We start from the raw sequence: 21,646 nt of genomic DNA on the forward strand, positions 1-21,646 counted from the left end.
TGTGTATGTACTGTCTCTTGTTTGATTTGAACGTTTGCTGCGTACTGTTCGGGTTACCAATGATAACATTCCCAGTAGATTGAGGCCGTCTGGAAGCTCCTGTTTGGCTTGTCGGGGAAGCAGGAAATATCACACTCAGAGCAGCTGGGTCTCCATGGGGTCAAACCATTGTGAGCCCGCCCACACCTTTCGATGTTCATTTCCTCTGCAATATCAAAAGTAGACTAAACATGTTCAGCCATTGCTATTCTCTGTCTTTTATTCTCTTGGCGAGACACTAACAAACCACACATCTGGACCCTTTAGTTGTTGTCGTATTTTGAATTTGCTGTGACCACAATGATGCCGACACAGAGAGATGAGAGATGGTCTTTTTACAGTTGGCTAAGTGTTAATTATGTACCACTAGGTGGAGTCCAAATCACTGAAGTGAACCTTCTGTAGTGGGCAGGAGTGAGAAATGTTAGATTATGGTTCAGATATTCTGAAACCTTTGCTGAAATCATCATTTTTGATCAATCAATGAATTTGTGACATTAAATCATACAAAACACAATTCCAGTGAAATGTAATCCTACCAGATGTCCATGTTTTCCCCCCATGTAGTTAAAAATGGATTTTAAGTAACCAGTCTTGTCAGCATTCATTTGACATTTTGACAATCTGTTTTTATAACTTTGTGTGGTGGAATTATGAACTCATGTTTGTGAGTTGAGGCAGTGGTAACCCCAGATCTCATTCAGGTCAGTGTCCAAAATAACCTAATAACCTTTCCAGGCAGAGGAGTACTTCAACTTTGCGCCTCCATAGCTTCAGGGAATCTAGGCAGCTGCGTGATAAGGGATACTTATACAGTTACTAAACCTGTAAAACTTGATTTGATCAGTTCTATAATTTCCTAATAATAACTGTAGCTGCTTAGAAAGGTTCCCAGAAAAAACTAAGCAACCTGGTACAAGCCCTATTATAGGGAAAATGGAAGAATGAATTGGTAGCGAACCACTGAACATGCAATTTCATTTTATTTATTCATAAGGACAACACACATTATTCAAAATTTCTGTAAATGTCACTGGCACATTTCATTTTTACCATATCATCTGTCATTTGATTTTCAAATGCAGTCCTTTGTCCAGAGCAGCAAGACATTAGTACAGGTTAAAATGTACAGATGGAAGACAAGGCATTCTCAAGAAGCCATGCAGAGCAACAGGAAGCGGCAAGACATTAGTACAGTAATACATTATTATACTGTGGTGAAATTACAATTTACACTCTGTTTGTTTGAAATCACTACACACAGGCCTATTCATGCACAAATGGAGAGATGTCAGAGTGAGTCACCCTGAGCAGGGGGTACGGTGCATTGCTCAAGGCACCCAGGAGGTGAACTGGCATCACTCCAGCTAACAATCCACACTCTGTATGTTGGATTTTGGTCCCTCTGGTTCCCAACCCAAGTCCCTACAGACTGAACTACTGCCACCCCTGAGCTACTGCCACCCATACATCACCAGTATTCACATTTAGTACATGTAGCCCTGCAAGCAAGTAACAAAATACAGCCAAGCAACCTTGATTATAGCAATTTTCTTAAAACATGCAAGCATCCAGTGCAGCAATAAGCAATGAGACAATTTTTTTTTAAATAAAACACTCATGATGAAGTACTTGATAGAATTTTAAAAGTCCTAAAACTTCCAATGCTCCCATTATTATAATTTTACAGTTTTGAATGCACTCATTTTTTTTTTTACCATATCATCTGTCACTGTCAACATAAATCCTACATTCTGTATATTAGGGCTGCACGATATTTTGTTTCATCGTCTACATCGCTTTGACTTTTATGCACATCATGTCTTTTTTTAAATATTGTTTTTTCTAAAATTATACTTAAAGAAATCCCAATATATCGCCTTACGCACAGTATCAAAATACTGTATATTGCAAGGCATAAGGTTTAAAAAAAATAAAGAATCATGTTTTTAGTAAATGAATTTTACTTTTTTTATGGATCTATTTCAGCTTTTCCAATCAATACGAATTTTTTAAATCGTCTGATAATGAACAACTGATAATTTCCATCTTAATACATCCGGATTTTGGTTGCAGTTCCACCAGAGTTCCACTGGGGGTGATCGCGGTCCAGTGCAAAATGAATGGGACTCTATGGAGCTAGACGGCTAAATTTGTCTCTTTCGCCTGATTGTCGTTGAGAAACCTCAGATTTGATTGTAGTTTTTGCAAGTTCAACATGGGTTATAGGTCGAAAGTTGAATGAATGAGTACTTATGTCCTTTTGATTTCTTACAGGGGTATAGCTCCATAGAGTCCCATTCATTCTGCACTGGCCTGTGAGCGTCCCCTATATGGAACTCTGGTGGAACTGCAACCAGTTCAGAAGCCGGAAGTAACGAGGGAGTGGAACTTCTTGATATATTAGATAGCTAATGTTCGATTAAATGTATCCGAGGCTAACGTTAATGTTGCGGCAGTTAACTATAAAATGAACGTTAGCTTATGATAGCTAGTTTTACTAGCTAACACGCCAGTTCATTTAAAAAACGCGGTAAGTTAATTAAACGACCTGTCCGCTGAGTATTTGATGAATACATCGCCTTTTATTAATTAATAAGAATGCATAATGCAGTAACGTTAATCAATAATTTTATAAATATTTAATAACGTTTCTCCGAACTAACGTAGCTAGCTAGCTAACTTTACAGGTAAATTAACGTTAATGTCAACTAGCTAGCTAACGTTAATGCACGACGGATGTCCATAGAGGACGGAGGCCAGAACCGTTGCATCCGCCGAAGTCTATTAATTCCTGACAATGGACACCTCGAAGGGCATTATTAACCAGCTTCCCAGTTAACAATTTTTGGTTCTTAGAACGTTCTGGGAACGTTCGTTTTTGGTTGTGTTTTGGTTATTATGGAAAGTTGGTTGAACGTTCGTTTTTGGTTACATCGAACGTTCCCCGAACGTTGCAACCTTTATGGAACGTTCCTCTAACGTTATTTTTTACAATCCCATAACCTTTAAAAAACTAACAACCATGGTACCAAAAAAAAATCCGTTTTATTTGCCATATAGACACATACTGCACAACATACAGAGACAACATACATATAGGCACATTAACACAATATATTGTATAAATGTAGAATGCAAATCTGCCCTACAAAGGAAAAACATGTTTGGGCAAAAATGAGTTAATGTCACTTTTTGGGGTATTTGAGACCTCCTTTATCATGTGAATAAATATCGTGAGTCAATTTCATTGTTTTAACAAGAAAATAAAGACAACCGTAACATCCAAAACCATACGAGAAACCACAGCAGAACGCCGTAACAGCTGCTACGGATCTCTGCACGCTGAAGTTGAGTGTTCGGACTTTGCTAGCCAGGCATCAAGAGAGAGGTTACTGTACCGCCGTGATCTTACTGTACTGTACTGTACTAGCCTCGTCATAGCCTACTTTGCCGCTTTTAATTGTCAACAAACCACGTAACATACGCATGACATATCAAATAAAGTGATGATTCCTATTCTGTCAGTGACAGCCCGGAGCTAGCTACATTGCTAGCTACAGCGCTAACGTTGATACTGACACACCTCCTCACTTGGCGGAGCCTCACATCAGACGCTGAAAACCAGTTATTAAATACACAGCTGGCATCCTACCTTTCCATGCAATCCGATATAATCCATGGAAGATATAATGCATAGCAATGCACGTCATCTGCTGTATCCACAACAATCCATACGTGTTTGAGCTATATTTCCTTCTTGCAGGTGTTCATGTCAAATCTCACACATCCATAAATCCATAAAAGCACTAAGCTAGTTATTGCTAGAACCGTGCGCTTACAAAAGTACTAACCTAAATGTTATCTCAGAATTAAAAAGTAGTAATCCAAGTCGAGCTTGTTGACTGTGCATCTTAAGCAGTTTGGTGGCCCTTAGTGTTAAACATTATATATTTATTGTTAAATAAATATATTGTATTCAATTATAATTAAATTATCTTTATTGAGAAAATACTTCCTGTATTTTTTCATACTGTACTGCAAAGTTACTTATCTGTCATACTGTTAAACTGTGTTAGTGTTGCCACACTATCCTGATCATTATAGCAGTAAATAGGAACAAGCAAAGGTTTTCTATATAATTTAAAACAAATAACATGACAACTAGACCTTGGTTAGGTGTTCTTATAATGGATGCAAGTATGGTGAACAGTAAGCAAATATTGATTATATGTCAGTTAACTGCCTTTTGCCTTTGCATGACTCCTTGTTTTTGGCACATGATACAAAGGAAGAGTACAGGAACTGCCAAACAAGGATCAAAGGTCAATTTTGAGCTCAATATGTTTTGCATACAAACATTTCTTAATTATAGCAACTAGTTGTCAAATGTTGGGAGTTTTACCTGTAATACTTTTGTCTGGACAAAACAGAAACTTTAAAGTCATTTTTCTCAGTTTCACACTAGCAAGTTAAGGTCTTTTGCCTTTGCAGGGCAGAAATGTAGTATGCAAGATGCATATTGGAATGATAAAGTATGTAATGTGTAGGTGAATGGCCAAAGTGGGGATGACGCCACTTATCAGCAGTTCAGGAGAGTGATGGCAGAGGGAAAGAAGCTGTTCTTGTGTCTGGTTACTTGCCACATAACCTATTTCAAGACAATTTGTTTATATTTTAATGCGTTTTACCGTCGAGGGTTTAACTAATATGTGGAACAATCATTCCAATCCCATAAGGTTAGCCAGCTAAATATGCACTGCACTGTAGACGTTCACTGCTCCAGCAAATAGGACTGACCTTAGATACGACATGCCAGGCTTAGCAACGGGAGATACTTACAGTCTGTTATGAGCCAGAAAGCTAATGAAAAGTTTCACCGGAACTCCTCAGTAACGTTAGTTATATAACTTTTTTATGGACACCCTGCAGCCAATCAGAACGAGTTTTCACTCAGACCATGGTATAAAATTAAATAACGTTAAGAGAGAGACATAAATGAACGTTACACAGACTATGGATGACATAGCTAGATTTGACACAGATTTAGGTAAGAGGAAACATACTACATGGAATCAGTTTTTGACAGAACACTGGTCTTATGTTTGGGAGTGCAAATGTACTGCATGGTGTGCAAAGTCTATGGCTAAAGCCACTGACCCGGTCTACTTTTTTGTAATTTACCTTACAGTGAGAAAGCCAATTTTGTCAGACAGTGACTTATGTATGCATTAATTCAAGGTTCTTTATTGGTCACATGAACAACAGTAACAGAAGTAGTGTTCGTCATTGGCGATGAAAATCTCGGGCCCCATCAACAATGCTCAAATTCACTTCTTCCTCAGAATGTTAACTTAGATGGTGGTAACTACAGTATGTTAAAATATTAAGTTCATCATAATGCTGAGGGTTATGGACACAATTCTTTTTTTATGGTGATACACAACGTATATTTCAGTCTTTTCTAGGAAGTGGGCTAAATGTTCAGTTGTAAGTCATCCTCTCTCTGAAATTACCTGATTTATCCCCCTACAGTCACAGAGTCCCTGTCAGACCAGATCTGCACCTCTTTGCCAGACCTCTGTTGATATGGCCACCCACCGAACGCACTTCAGCTGCTCATTGCAGGAGCTGCGCTCCCTCATGGAGCTAAGAGGAGAAGAGTCAGTGACCAGGATCAAGGAGAAATACGGAGATGTTAACGTACTGTGTGCCAGGCTAAGAACGTCACCTGTTAAAGGTAAATGTATTTAGAAACTGCTTCTGTGTTCAGTATGTATCTCCACAGTCTTTCTGAAGCTGAAATACATCTTTTACATGTATATACATACATACATTTGGCTACATACATTTGCTAGTTTACTGTGATGTGTGTGATAAAGAAGAGAGCAACCATCTGATTTTACAATAGAACATGCATGGATTCAGATGGAACAGTGCATTTTAGGAGCATCCCTTTCCCATTGGAGTACATGACACTGCCTGTTTAGCTTATTACTGTTTAAATACAAAATATGTTTCTACATTTTCATGGTAGTTAACATTTTTAATCTAGTGTAGTTTTTAAAAAGGTTCAGTATAATCAAAATATTTTCCCTAATCCTGCAAGTGTGAGCCTAATATTATATGATTGATATTTGTTAATGATTAGAAATGTTGAAACACTTATGATGGTAAAATAATTCAGGTAAATGGTGTAAGCCAGGTTTAGAGGAGGACTTGATGTTGCCTTTTTGTCTCCTGCTGCAGGTTTAGATGGAACATCGGAGGACATCGTCAGAAGGAGAGAAGAGTTTGGCCAGAACTTCATCCCTCCACAAAAACCTAAAACATTTGTGGAGCTAGTGTGGGAAGCACTGCAGGATGTCACCCTGATCATCCTGATGCTGGCAGCCATCTTTTCACTGGCCCTGTCGTTCAACCACCCGCCCACGCATATACGACAAAGTAAGTTTTTATTTTTATTTTACATAAACAGTCAGATGAGCAGATGGTCAGAATGTGTTCCCTGTTTTCTGTTGTCTTCAGTCAGTGAGGGGGTCTGGGGCCCCATTTTCACCTGTTAAAGTCAAAATTTACTTATACAGCACTATTTATACAGACAAGCTGACCAATGTGCTTTACAGAGCAATAGAATATCACACGACAGACAAAATAAGAAAAATTAAAAACAAATTAAACACTATTAAAAGCAATTGAATAAAAGTGTGTTAAATCAGATCTAAGGCGATCGGATCACAAGTGTAGGTGAAAATACTCTCAGGACATTACTAAAAGCACATTCTGAGGTGGTCTGAGCCACATTTGTCCACATTCTTGTAGCAGTGAGAACAGGTATGTTTCCTGAGCCACATTAAAAACCGCCTACTCAACTGTGAGCAAAACTCATTTTAAGTATTTCTCATGTCACAGAAACCACTGAGTGAATGATGTGTTTTGGATGTTATTATCATACTGTCGCTGTTTTTTTCTGTTGCTGCCTGTTCTTATATCCCCAGCTGTCTGGAACTCTGTGCATTCTGCGCTTTTTGAATGTGTAAAGAAACAGGGGAACACATGTTCAAAAAAGTAAAACTCCAGCCTGTGCTGTCTCTGTTCAGACTGTGGCAAAGCGTCTGGTGGCGTGGAGGATGAAGGTGAGGCAGCAGCTGGATGGATCGAAGGCGCTGCCATCCTGCTGTCGGTGGTCTGCGTGGTCCTGGTGACAGCCTTTAACGACTGGAGCAAAGAGAAGCAGTTCCGCGGCCTCCAGAACCGCATAGAGCAGGATCAGAAGTTCACAGTTATCCGAGGGGGGCAGGTGATCCAGATCAAAGTGTCCGATATTGTCGTTGGAGACATTGCGCAAGCCAAATACGGTGAGAAAACAAAAAACATGCACTTAGCAGAGCTTCCATTGGTTGAAAGTGATAATTAGAGCTGGATATTAAATCCCCATACTTTTCTGGTACTGACTGTAATGCATCCGTAGCAAGAAGATAACAAAAATTGTGCACAATCTTGATGACTTCTTTGATCATTCCAGTTTTTACAACTTTGGCATCTTTTGCTCAGTGAAAAAAGTAACTGTTGACCAACTCAACAGTAGTTATGTTGATACCTAGAATGCATGTCTTTATGGTGGGAGGAAACCAGTGCACAGAAGAAAAACTCATGCGAACACAGTGAGAACAGGAGGACACCATGCAAATTCCAAATCGAAAGGCCCTACCCGAACCGGGGAGTTTAATCAGCTGTTTTGGTAGAATTGCACACTTGGTAGTGTGTGTGTGTATGTGCGTATTTGTCTTCAGCTAATATATACTTTTTGTGCACATTTATTGTGGCATTGTGTTTAAATGCATCAATCTGGTGTACTTTGACAGCTAAATTATGAGGCTAGATCTAGATCTATCAGATAATTTTTATCAATTCTCCAAATTGATAAAGTACAAATGCTTGATTTTGAGTCTGTTTAGTCTGAGTTGCCTTTAGTTGAACTTTAGTCATTGTCAAGATTTTTCCTATCCAGTTAATCCAATTCCATATATGTATTTGGTATACGCTCTGCGTTCACACCTTTTTTGGACATAGTCATGTGTATCCTGGGCCATTTCAATGCAGTTACCGTAAAGGTCAAAAGAATGCAATGCAATGAATGAAGAATATTCAGGTAACCTATGGGAACTAACTAGTATTGAAAATCTTCAAATGGCACTAGTTATTTATGTGCTGCACTGCTGTCATGCTTTTGAGATTACATTTAGGTTACACTGCCACCACAAATAAAGGAAGTGAATATAATGTAATTCATGGTCCTCAAAGAATTTAAAGGTCCCATGGCATGAAAATGTCACTTTATGAGGTTTTTTCATTAATATTACCTTCCCCCAGCCTGCCTATGGTCCCCAATTGGCTTGAAATGGTGATAGGTGTAAACCGAGCCCTGGGTATCCTGCTCTGCCTTTGAGAAAATGAAAGCTCAGATGAGCTGTTCTGGAATCTTGCTTGTTATGAGGTCATAATAAGCAAAGTTACCTCCCCTTTCTCTGCTTTGCCTGCCCAGAGAATTTGGCCAACCCATGAGAGAGAGACATCATGGCTTTCAAACAAGAAAAGTGGCAGTTGGTCAAGGCCCCCCACCCTCCACCCCCACCCTCCACCTTGCCCCCCCCCCCCTCTCCTCCTTAATAGCTAGAAACACAAAAATAGCACATCCTAAGGAAAGATCATTGTGGGACTGGCTCTAGTGGCTGTAATTCTGCACCAAGGCTGAATTTCGGGAAAGAGACTTCAGATACAGTATTAGGCGACCACTAAGGTCTATATAAAAGCATCCAAAGAGCACCATGTCATGGGACCTTTAAATAATCAAAACTGAACAGCAATGAGTCTTGTCTCTTGTATTTTAGGGCTTTGACTCCGAACTTCGTTATTCGAATATAATTCGAATATTTCAAAAAAATATTGATATTCGAACGAATATTAGGCAGCCCTTAATATTTGAACTTGTTATGGGCATTGTTTTTTGTAAATGTGTTTGCTTGTAAATGTTTTTAATTCACGCATTTCAAAATGTATCTCTCGCTCTGCCGTAGCGTGCTAGCGTTGTATTTCCCCCGACTCATTTTCTGGTTCTCCTTCTCCGTAAACAACGTGAAATCAAGGAGAGGGTTACAGTGCCTTGCGAAAGTATTCGGCCCCCTTGAACGTTTCGACCTTTTGCCACATTTCAGGCCTCAAACATAAAGATATAAAACTGTAATTTTTTGTGAAGAATCAACAACAAGTGGGTCCCAATTATGAAGTGGAACAAAATTCATTCAGCCCCTTTACTTTCAGTGCAGCAAACTCTCTCCAGAAGTTCAGTGAGGATCTCTGAATGATCCAATGTTGACCTAAATGACTAATGATGATAAATAGAATCCAGCTGTGTGTAATCAAGTCTCCGTATAAATGCACCTGCTCTGTGATAGTCTCAGAGGTCCGTGTAAAGCGCAGAGAGCATCATGAAGAACAAGGAACACACCAGGCAGGTCCGAGATACTGTTGTGGAGAAGTTTAAAGCCGGATTTGGATACAAAAAGATTTCCCAAGCTTTAAACATCCCAAGGAGCACTGTGCAAGCGATAATATTGAAATGGAAGGAGTATCAGACCACTACAAATCTACGAAGACCCGGCCGTCCCTCTAAACTTTCAGCTCATACAATGAGAAGACTGATCAGAGATGCAGCCAAGAGGCCCATGATCACTCTGGATGAACTGCAGAGATCTACAGCTGAGGTGGGAGACTCTGTCCATAGGACAACAATCAGTCGTATACTGCACAAATCTGGCCTTTATGGAAGAGTGGCAAGAAGAAAGCCATTTCTTAAAGATATCCATAAAAAGTGTCGTTTAAAGTTTGCCAAAAGCCACCTCGGAGACACACCAAACATGTGGAAGAAGGTGCTGTGGTCAGATGAAACCAAAATCGAACTTTTTGGCAACAATGCAAAACGTTATGTTTGGCGTAAAAGCAACACCGCTCATCACCCTGAACACACCATCCCCACTGTCAAACATGGTGGTGGCAGCATCATGGTTTGGGCCTGCTTTTCTTCAGCAGGGACAGGGAAGATGGTTAAAATTGATGGGAAGATGGATGGAGCCAAATACAGGACCATTCTGGAAGAAAACCTGATGGAGTTTGCAAAAGACCTGAGACTGGGACGGAGATTTGTCTTCCAACAAGACAATGATCCAAAACATAAAGCAAAATCTACAATGGAATGGTTCACAAATAAACCTATCCAGGTGTTAGAATGGCCAAGTCAAAGTCCAGACCTGAATCCAATCGAGAATCTGTGGAAAGAACTGAAAACTGCTGTTCACAAACGCTCTCCATCCAACCTCACTGAGCTTGAGCTGTTTTGCAAGGAGGAATGGGCAAAAATGTCAGTCTCTCGATGTGCAAAACTGATAGAGACATACCCCAAGCAACTTACAGCTGTAATCGCAGCAAAAGGTGGCGCTACAAAGTATTAACTTAAGGGGGCTGAATAATTTTGCACGCCCAATATTTCAGTTTTTTAATTGTTTAAAAGGTTTGAAATATCCAATAAATTTCGTTCCACTTCATGATTGTGTCCCACTTGTTGTTGATTCTTCACAAAAAATTACAGTTTTATATCTTTATGTTTGAGGCCTGAAATGTGGCAAAAGGTCGAAAAGTTCAAGGGGGCCGAATACTTTCGCAAGGCACTGTAACTTTTCCTGCTACAGATTTCCCACCGTGGTCAGAAAGAACAGGGGAGACACTTCGTTCCTCTCACTATGACTCTAGAGTCGTTACTTACTCTGAAGCAACCGGTAATCACTGTCACTCTCTCACTCTATTACCCGCACTCCCCCCACATACACACACACACATGCCAGCTCTATGCACACACCAGCGCACAAGTACAAACATCAGACCACTTAGGTAGTCTACGGTAAAAGTTCCGAACTTCCTGTCGAAAGCATAGTGTTTGTGTTTAATCCAGGGTCTGACTTTTAATAAAAAATAAACAGTTGTGGCAGTGTGTTTTTCTTCTGAAAACATCATTGCCTGCCTGTTGCATGGATGTATTAAAGTGATGGTTTGGGAATTAATTGTGGGCTCCCATGCTAAACAGCTCGCAGTTTTTCACCTGGGTCGATTGGGAGAGTTAGCTAGAGTAGCGTTATCAGCTGAATAGTTTAGCGCAGGGGCTAATGGACCCACGTTTGTATCTTGTAAGTTACCCCACTAATAATGCCTGAAATGATACCAAACGTCTACAAGTAGTACAAATAGGTTATGCTCTCATAAAACGATGGATTGGAAAGTTTGTAAGTACACCAGAAGTTTATGAACACTTGCCTGCTCTCTTCTGCTCTCTGTTGCTGCTGCTGCTACATGCAGTAAGAGGAGTGCTTAGGGCCGTCTACAAATTACTACACCAAAAAGAGTTACAACAAAAATATGTATTAATTCAATGATTAAATAAGGTAATGTCTCCAAACTTACCTCAATTATTACTTGTCTCCTGCTAGTTATACTACAGCACTTACTTAAAAAAAAAAGTTAAATTAATAAATATTTTTGTTGCATCTCTTTTCGGTGCTGTAATTTGTAGACGTCCCTAAGCACTCGTCTTACAGCAGCAACAACAACAGCAGAGAGCAGAAGCCAGCAGGCAAGTGTTATTTACATAAACTTCTGGTGTACTTACAAACTTTCCAATCCATCGTTTTATGAGAGCATAACCTATATGTACTAGTGTAGACGTTTGGTATCATTTCAGGCATTATTAGTGGGGTAATTTACGAGATACAAACGTGGGTCCGTTAGCCCCTGCGCTAAGCTATTCAGCTGATAACGCTACTCTAGCTAACTCTTCCAATGTAAGACCCAGGTGAAAAAAGCTTCTGGGGGGGTGTTTGGCTCGAGGTTATGGTGCAAAGGACCCTAGGGTGAAATTACTCCGAACCATCACTTTAAGAGAACTGGATACAGTGTTCGGTGTGAATCCCCGTACGTTCCAATGAGAGTGCTCAAAAGCGCATAAAGCAAACTTGGAGCTCGGCTCTTCCGCATTCTTGGCCCATGACGTCACGATGGACATGCGCACTAGCAACAATTTGTTTGTGTTGTCTTAGCAACCGGTAGCAACATGCTCATTCATGAGCTTCTCTCTCGTGTCTCTTACAAGTGGCAAACTTATGAACTCGCCGTTTTCATTGTTTAAAATATTCACTAACGTTAAACATTGTGTTTTCGTTGTTCCCGATCATTTACATGCTTAGCTAAATAAACGATAGATGTATTTAGCTAGACAACCAAGGAGATTTAATCATTATGTCGTGCTACTAGCTAGCTAGCTACTAGCTAATGCTAGCAGTAAGCCTGTAGTTTCGTGAACAGAGCTCATCCATGGCTTCATCTCTCATCCACGTTACAAGCTTTACAGCATACAGCCCTCGGATGGATAATAAGAGAGAACCAAGGCGATGTAATCACTATGTCTGTAGTAACGTTATGTAGGCATGATCTTAATACAGCCATGCTAGCTAACCCTGATGTTAGCAACTAGCTAGCTAGCTAGCCGATTGCACCGCCAGTTTGGGAAACGCTAATGACGTTACATCCACGTAACAGGCTTTACAACATTCATACATCCCTCAGATGTATCATAACTTCATAAGATAATACCATGGACGTATTAATAGAAGACGTGAATTACAACCATTAGCTATATCCATTATTACAGCTAGCTAAATGAGCTCGGGAAAACAGTCGTGTGCGCAGTCCTGTGGGTCTGCTTGCGTCCATTATGCACGTTCATCATTCCAAATTTAATAATTCTGGATTCGCTTCTAGTGAATGTTAAACATTTTAAAAACGTGACGTTTTAAACAAGGACCCTTTCAGTGTTCGGGCTGGTAAGTTGATATACCCCGACACAAATTATCCGCTGAAATATAGATGTTTCTTTCGCCATGCAATGTCTGTGTGAAAAGTCTTTCTAGGCCATGGGGTGCAGTACCACCGTTATCCGCTAAGCCCATGGTGGCATTTAGAAATGGCGCTCTTCCTGGGGGCTTGGCCTGTTGACTGATACACTGCCCTCTGGTGGACAGAACATATACAAAGTTTGATACCAATATAAGTCTCACTGAAGGCATTTAATGGTGAAAATATTATTAATAAATATTCGAATATATTTGAATATTAATAAACAAACGAAATTTGAATATGATTTTTGGGCAAAAGTCAAAGCCCTATTGTATTTCTGGTTTACCCACAGAGCCCACTGCCAGCAGAGCATTAGGACTGTTATTACAATGTACCTGTGTGTATTGGTTTTCCAGGTGACCTCCTCCCTGCTGATGGCATCCTAATTCAGGCCAATGATTTGAAGATTGATGAGAGCTCTCTGACTGGAGAGTCGGATCACGTCAAGAAGAGTGTCAACAAAGACCCCATGTTGCTGTCAGGTGCTTCAACTCTTCTCCATTCACATCAAATTACAGCATATTTTGGTGTGACCTAAGCTGTTACTGTCAGCTCTTAGCAGCCAGTTTCTGCTGCTCATTTTCGACTTAAATCTGTTCATCTCTCTGGCTTTCACACCTAAAGGTGGAACACTAAACCTCTTCCTACACTGAAATAATACAACTTTGAACCACCTAAAATACTGAAAAAATGACAATATGTTTTATGTTTACTTAGTGTGTCATGGCCATGATTATTTTATTGAGAGCCACCACAGTAACAGTGAATGATGATTTAAAAATAGATCATTTTAGGGGGCTTCCTATTGGACCAGAACTCGTAATGCCTTTTATATGGTTCTCATGCACACATTCCTGCAAAGGGTGCATGGACTCGGTTTGTGCCTCCCAAAATACAACATCGACAATCAGATCACCAATGTAGTGTTAAAGCCGAAAGGAACATGGAGACAAGTGGAAAACAACATGCATGCTGTACAAAGCGACTTACAGCCACTGTAAAAGTTTTAACTAAGATCTGTCACTTTTATTGCTTTCTTTTTCTACAGTGCCCTTCCTGGGTGCTTGCAGTAGATCTGTCCACAGCTCCCACTATGGTAAAATCCCTCTTTCTCTCTCTCTCTCTCTCTCAGGCACCCATGTGATGGAGGGCTCTGGCAAGTTGTTGGTCACCGCTGTAGGTGTGAACTCTCAGACAGGAATCATCTTAACACTGCTTGCTGCTTGTGGAGATGAGAAGAATGACAAAACAAGTAAGTTCGGTTTGTATATCTCACAGAGAAGATACACTTCTAGGACACATAAGAACAGGAATAGTAGTAGTAGTAGAAAAGTACAGATAAATAAAAAAATATATATTTAGTATTAATAATCTATCTTCTATCTATAATTGCAGTAACGTCTGTCTGTCTGTCTGTCCGTCTGTCCATCTGGGTTTTAAGCGCATTTCTCTCGAACCGTTAGTCTGATGGATTTCAAACTTGACAGGTGTCTTGCTATGAGCACGAGTAAGTGCAGTGCCAAGTTTGACGTTGTTTGGATTAGGAATGCAAAAGATATCGTTAAATATATAGGTAAAAGAAGCACACATTGGCTTTTGCCGCTCTAGCCGCTGGCCACTCCCCTTCTGCTCACTGAATGAACAGTGAGCAGGAGCAGAGAGAGAGAGAGAGAGAGAGCGCAGCGGAGCTTTGGCAGCTAAAATGTGTGCAAAGTAGCACTACTTTGGACTGTCTTTGACTTTGAATAAACAAACGACAATTCCCGAATTTAAGGACCTTTCAGAATCCCACACATGCAAAGCACAACCAGACAAGTGCAGACAGGGCGTGATGTCACTTATAGGCAAGCTATCTATCTTATAAAGCCAGACTATCTGTATATACAGTATGTGTGTCTGTGTTTGGGGGGGAAGGTAAGCTGCACATCAGCGCCTCTGACTCTTTTTCTGCTATTGTATTATCAGATAGCCTACATCAGATTTCATCAGACTCACCCTGGGTCGGGTTAATTAAGTCGCCAAAATACCCCCGCAAATCAAATCCCCTACTTCACCGTTAACCGTCAAGCCACTAAACCTGTATGGAAATGAACACCTCTGCTGAAATGTTAAATTCGTTAACAATCCGACACAAGACAACACCGTCTCTCTCTCTCTCTCTTTTTTTTTTTTTTTTTTTTTTTTTTTTTTTCTCTCTCTCTCTCTCTCTCTTTTTTTTTTCTCTCTTCTCTCTCTCTCTCTCTTTTTTTTTATACAGACACACACACACACACACACAGTCCGGTTCTGGTGGTTGATGATTGCAGATATGTGTTGTTTAGCTCTCATAACGGGCCCGGTGGGTAGCGCACTGCCATGAGTCCATGACGCTAATGTCTGATTACATTTTAATTGTGATATTTTGTGATTACATTCTGATTCTGCAATGTTCTCTGTCAGGTAAATATATAAGCACAATGTCTTCCTCTATAGGCGCCGATTTATGTTGACGGCCGATACACACACTATTAACTCGATAATAAAGCCGTAAAATTTAAACTCGTTTTCATCCAAGAGACGCTGTGATTGGTGGATAGGATATGGAGCAGGGGACTGACAGCGACATAACCAATCACACTATGACAGACGCTCCACTTAGCACCAATTGCAATGTTTAATTTTAAATGAATGTAGCCTACTGGCAATCTGGCACACGTGGGTGCTCAGTGGGTGCTGGTATTTTACGTGGGTGCTCCGGATGCAGATGTAGCCTACACTAAGTCAATAGATACAGTGGCTTGAAAAAGTATTCATACCCCTTGAACTTTTCCACATTTTGTCACGTTACAACCACAAATGTAAACGTATTTCATTGGGATTTTATGTGATAGACCAACACTAAGTGGCGCATAATTGTGAAGTGGAAGGAAAATGATACATGGTTTTCAAATTTTTTTTACAAATAAAAAACTGAAAAGTGCGGAGTGCAAAAGTATTCAGCCCCCCTGAGTCAATACTTTGTAGAAACACCTTTCGCTACAGTTACAGCTGCAAGTCTGTTGGGGTATGTCTCTACCAGCTTTGCACATCTAGAGACTGACATTTTTGTCCATTCTTGTTTGCAAAATAGCTCAAGCTCAGTCAGATTGGATGAAAAGCATCTGTGAACAGCACGTTTCAAGTCTTGCCAGAGATTCTCAATTTGATTTAGGTCTGGACTTTGACTGGGCCATTCTAACACACGAATATGCTTTGATCTAAACCATTCCATTGTAGCTCTGGCTGTATGTTTAGGGTCATTGTCCTGCTGGAAGGTGAACCTCCGCTCCAGTCTCAAGTCTTTTGCAGACTCTAACAGGTTTTCTTCTAAGATTGCCCTGTATTTGGCTCCATCCATCTTCCAATCAACTCTGACCAGTTTCCCTGTCCCTGCTGAAGAAAAGCACCCCCACAGCATGATGCTGCCACCACCATGTTTCACGGTGGGGATGGTGTGTTCTGGGTGATGTGCAGTGTTAGTTTTCCGCCATACAAAGCGTTTTGCATTTAGGCCAAAAACTTCAATTTTGGTGTCATCTGACCAGAGCACCTTCCTCCACATGTTTGCTGTGTCCCTCACATGGCTTGTGGCAAACTGCAAACAGGACTTTTTATGGCTTTCTTTCAACAATGGCTTTCTTCTTGCCACTCTTCCATAAAGGCCTGATTTGTGGAGTGCATGACTAATAGTTGTCCTGTGGACAGATTCTCCCACCTGAGCTGTGGATCTCTGCAGCTCCTCCAGAGTTACCATGGACCTCTTGGCTGCTTCTCTGATCAATGCTCTCCTTGCCCGGCTTGTCAGTTTACGTGGACGGCCATGTCTTGGTAGGTTTGCAGTTTTGCCATACTCTTTCCATTTTCGAATAATGGCTTGAACAGTGCTCCGTGAGATGTTCAAAGCTTTGGATATTTTTTTATAACCTAACCCTGCTTTAAACTTCTCCACAACTTTATCCCTGACCTGTCTGGTATGTTCTTTGGGCTTCATGATGATGTTTGTTCACTCTAACAAACCTCTGAGGCCTTCACAGAACAGCTGTATTTATACTGAGATTAGATTACACACCGCTGGACTCTTTATTTACTCTATTTACTAATTAGGTGACTTCTGAAGGCAATTGGTTGCACTGGATTTTATTTAGGGCTATCAGAGTAAAGGGGGCTGAATACTTTTGCACTCCACACTTTTCAGTTTTTTATTTGAAAAAAAATTTGAAAACCATGTATCATTTTCCTTCCACTTCACAATTATGCGCCACTTAGTGTTGGTCTATCACTAAAATCCCAATGAAATACGTTTACATTTGTGGTTGTAACGTGACAAAATGTGGAAAAGTTCAAGGGGTATGAATACTTTTTCAAGCCACTGTAGTAGGCTATACAGTGGAGTTGCATATTAAGTGGTTCAGGGTCCTTCTGTAAGTCATTTTGGGGTACACTTTGGTTTTGATAAATTCTACAAGCAGCACAAAACCCACATGCCAAGCAATCATCCCGTTTTCAACGGGCACAGCACAAGTATATATAAAAATAAAAATAGACGTAAAGGTTGGAACTATACAGTACAATTGCAGTTAAAGACAAAATGATGAGGTCCATTGTAGAGCTGCACAGACGAGTACAGTATATTAATCAATTAGTCGTTTGACAATTTTGCAACTATTTTGATAATCGGTAATCATTTTAGTAACATTTGCTGGTTTCATGCTTCCTAAATGTGACAATTTGATGCTTTTCATAGTCATACATGATAATAAACTTAATAGTTTGGGATTTTTGGACTGTTGGTCAGATAAAACATAGCCTACCACTTGGGCTCTGGGAAATTACACAGGGCATTTATCGGTATTCTCTGACATTTTATTGACAAAACTATCAATCAATTAATCGAGAAAATAATGAGCAGATTAATCAATGGTTGAGCAAGTATGAAACGTAATGGCCACGAAGACAGAACCCCTCTCGAGGACGACCAAGGGACTTGAGGTCAGGAAAGGCAGCAGGAGGAACAAGGGAAACTGGAGACTTCTGCTGCTCAGCACAAACTTGTGACTGGGATTCAGATCCCTACTTGTCTGTGAATGGTAAATAGTTAATGATTGGTTAACAAGAGTTGGCTTTTGGCTATCTAAATTAGCATCACTAGCTGGAAGTGTCAATTTCATTGACGCAGTTAACATTGATTTAAAAACAACATGACTATTATAAAAGACTCCATTATTTGAATACTGGCTTTAATTCGAGAATTTATGCTGTACATACCATCAGTGTTGGGCAAGTTAATTCCAAAATGTAATACATTATAGATTACTAGTTCCTGTCATTTCAGAGTAATTAGTTATATTACAATATTCAGGGCTTAAAGTATTTCAGCACCGTGCCGGATCTCCGGCACGGTGCCGGATCTCCAGTGTGTGGGCGTGAGGAAAAAAAAACAAAACTTGCATGTGTTTAATATTTTCGAGTCAATTGATTTCACATACCAATCATATAAGAGGAACGCAGCTCTAACTAACGCAGGGTTGAAAGTAATCGGGCCTGGTGCTGGATTTCTGGCATATGAATATTTTAGAAAAATAAATACATTAAAAAGTCCACATGGGAATTGTTTTTGATGCGCTGGGTTTAACCAATCATCGAACTTCCACCTACCAATGAAACGAGTTCTAGCCAATCAGATGCAAAGTAGGGCGGGTCTTTGCCGAAAAGTGAGACTGCGGTGTGGTCTCCGTGGTAACGCGGCTAAACAAATCGAGGCAAAGTTTATCAGACTTGGAGCATTGTAGATACAGCTTTAGTTGAGAAAACAAATGGCGCTGGGCATGAATAGGGGACAAGAGGAAAAGGGTGGAGACGGGAAGTCGTTTAGCACTTGGTGCCACATTTTTGAGGGAGCCGGGTGCTTGCTTCTGCAGTGTATGTTCAAGGAAGACACTGTACGGCAGCAGTGGTAAGAAAGTGCTTGCTAGTCATTAGATGCTAGTCACAAAGCTTTGGTCCGTGCACTCTGTCATATGAGTAAGTTACCGGGAACGACCGCTGCCGCTGCGACTGCGCCTTCACTGACCGACCGTGTTTGTGATATAAACAGTGTGTGCACGTTCATAGCGGAACATGATTTGTCATTAATGATGGCCACTGTGTAAAAGCTATCTGAAGCCCAAACTCCTTGAGCTGTCTGTTTGGAATCAGCATGGCAGTTATTTAAACATAACGGCCTTGTCCCAGAGTTTAGACATCTATGAAAAGCTAAACAATGCAAAGTTTAACCTGGACAAAATCATGAATGTACTAATTCGCTTTTTTGATGATGACCTGGCCAAATGATTCATTGTAGGATTATGATATTATTGCAATATGTAACCCTACATTGACTCTTAATTTAACATATGGTTGGAAGAAGTAAACATTTATCCAAAACCTTTTACTTCTTAAAAATTATGACTTTTATTGTGTAATTTAAGGACGTTAAAAACAGTTTTAGGCTCAGGATTTATTTTCACTTTAAGCCCTGAATATTACTGTCTCTGAATTGTAATGCTTTACATTACTTTTGCGTCACTTTCACCAAACTGATAGCGGAAGTTTGACTTGGCCGGCAGCTTGTGAATTTCATCACGGGATCAATAAAGTCTCATCTTTATCCACTTTAATACGTCATAGTGTCAGGGTCCCACCGTCACCAGCACTCACTCCTCCCACTCGTCCACATTCCCCGTCATTCACTCCTCTCATCCGTTCACTATCTCCTCAATACTGATCACTCACACCTGCACTTCATCAGGCCACGTCATCAGTTCGCCACCTGCACCTCATTAGTCCACCATCTTTATATTTGGCACATGCTCATTCACTCTTTGTCTGGTCTCGTCATTACAAGACACATAGGGCGTTTCCCAATATGTATTCTTCTATTGACTTGTGTGCTTGTGTCCCTGTGAAACGTCATCTCGTGTTGCCAAAGTACTGTCCCAATACACAAGTTCGCATTTCGCCAAGAACAGTTAAAATTCCCGGATGTATTCTTGACACGCCCATTTACAGAGGATACATCGGTTGGTAACTTGTATGAACTTCGCAGCACCTGTATCCCAACATTCATTTCGGCATTCAATGATGGTTGGATTTCCAGTAGGCCTACATAGACAGCCCAAAAAACTGGACAATTTTAACAATTTTCGCCATCTTATTCATCACTAAATTCACTTCTGAGAACATTTTAGGCGGAAATGAACGGTTTATATTTCGAATATAGGCAGTCTTGCGAAAATCTTTGGGCGAATTGACAATTTGCTCCAAAGTTTTCGGAGTTTTCGGAGCTCCATAAAATGACGCGCCGCCAGCTTATGCTTTGCCGGGCGCGCTCAAGGCGCTTTGCCGGGCCGCTTGCTTTCGAGCCGCCTGCTCGGGCGCTCGACAGTCACACTTGGAGATCCCGCTGTAAGTCGGAGGTCTTTTAGACCGGTCCCGTAAATAAGAGGCTTTTATTTTGTCGTTTTGGGATCGTTTGTTTAAATATCACAACACATGTGGTTAACTGTCTTTTCGGAGTTAAACTCAACAAGCACACACACACACACACACACACACACACACACACACACACACACACACACACACACAAACACACACACACACACACAAAAAAAAAAAAAAAAAAAAAAAAAACAGGCACGAGAGAGAGATAGACTGTATATTATTAGTCTATGAGATATACCCGTCTCTTTTCGGGAGACTTGTTTAAATTATGCCATAGGCTATAGCCTACATTATATTTTGTATTTAGTTCATATTTTTGGTGTATTTGTCTTCTGATTTATTAGAAGTTGAGTTTCAGTCTTTATGATAAATAAACAGTTGTACATAAAGTGGTAACATGCTATGACATGTTATGTAGACTAAAGGGGAGACACCAACCTTTATAATTTGAATTTCTAATTTTCATCTCCCTGGGCATATACAGTGCACTACAATAATATAGAAATGATAATTCCACATAACACTAATAGGAACACATAGGACACACCAGTGTATATGCCTATTTATTTGTTTAATTTAAACTGACTTAAACTTATATGCTAATAATAGTAGGGATCACGTTCACACTCTTTTGAATAAGTAAGGGGTGTTTGAGCTAAACCATAAACAATAAAATTACTAGAAATTAGTTTATTTTTCAATATTATTTCAATAATTGTTAGAATTATGCGGAGATTGTTTTAATACAAAGTGTTTATATTGTTGTGGTTTTTTTTTTTTGTTGGGGGTTTGTGGGGGGTGTTGACATAATTGAAAGAACGCAATGTCTTAAACTGTTAACAGCGTTTTCTGTGCTTGTGAACTTGCGAGTTAATTCTTCCAAGAACAACCAGCAGGAACGTTCTCCCCAAGAACACAAGTCCGTACTTTGCATTCTTGGTATTGAGAAACGCCCATAGACTCTCTCCTGTTACCTACCTATCGCCACATTGAGTTCCTACCTGCTATCATCCTCCTGCCGTCTGCTGCCCCCCTGAGTCTTACACTACCCCAGCTAAGTTCTGTCTGTTTTTGGCCTGCTCACTGTTCCTTCAGTTGGATTTTTTGT

At 40.2% G+C, this 21,646-nt stretch overlaps 1 protein-coding gene across 1 annotated transcript in view; it reads left to right on the forward strand.

Annotated features, from left to right (window-relative positions):
* Positions 1-2,401: 2,401 nt before the first annotated feature.
* The window catches only part of LOC120553294 (plasma membrane calcium-transporting ATPase 2-like), a 52,293-nt gene continuing 33,048 nt past the window's right edge, over positions 2,402-21,646 (forward strand). Inside the window, exons 1-6 of the mRNA XM_039791560.1 lie at positions 2,402-2,572; positions 5,575-5,779; positions 6,289-6,486; positions 7,140-7,397; positions 13,395-13,520; positions 14,171-14,290. Coding sequence (XP_039647494.1) covers positions 5,629-5,779; positions 6,289-6,486; positions 7,140-7,397; positions 13,395-13,520; positions 14,171-14,290 — 853 coding nt within the window. The 5' untranslated portion in view covers positions 2,402-2,572; positions 5,575-5,628. The remainder of the gene's footprint in view (positions 2,573-5,574; positions 5,780-6,288; positions 6,487-7,139; positions 7,398-13,394; positions 13,521-14,170; positions 14,291-21,646) is intronic.

This window comes from Perca fluviatilis, chromosome 2 (genome assembly GCF_010015445.1).
Source record: "Perca fluviatilis chromosome 2, GENO_Pfluv_1.0, whole genome shotgun sequence".
Lineage (NCBI taxonomy): Eukaryota > Metazoa > Chordata > Actinopteri > Perciformes > Percidae > Perca > Perca fluviatilis.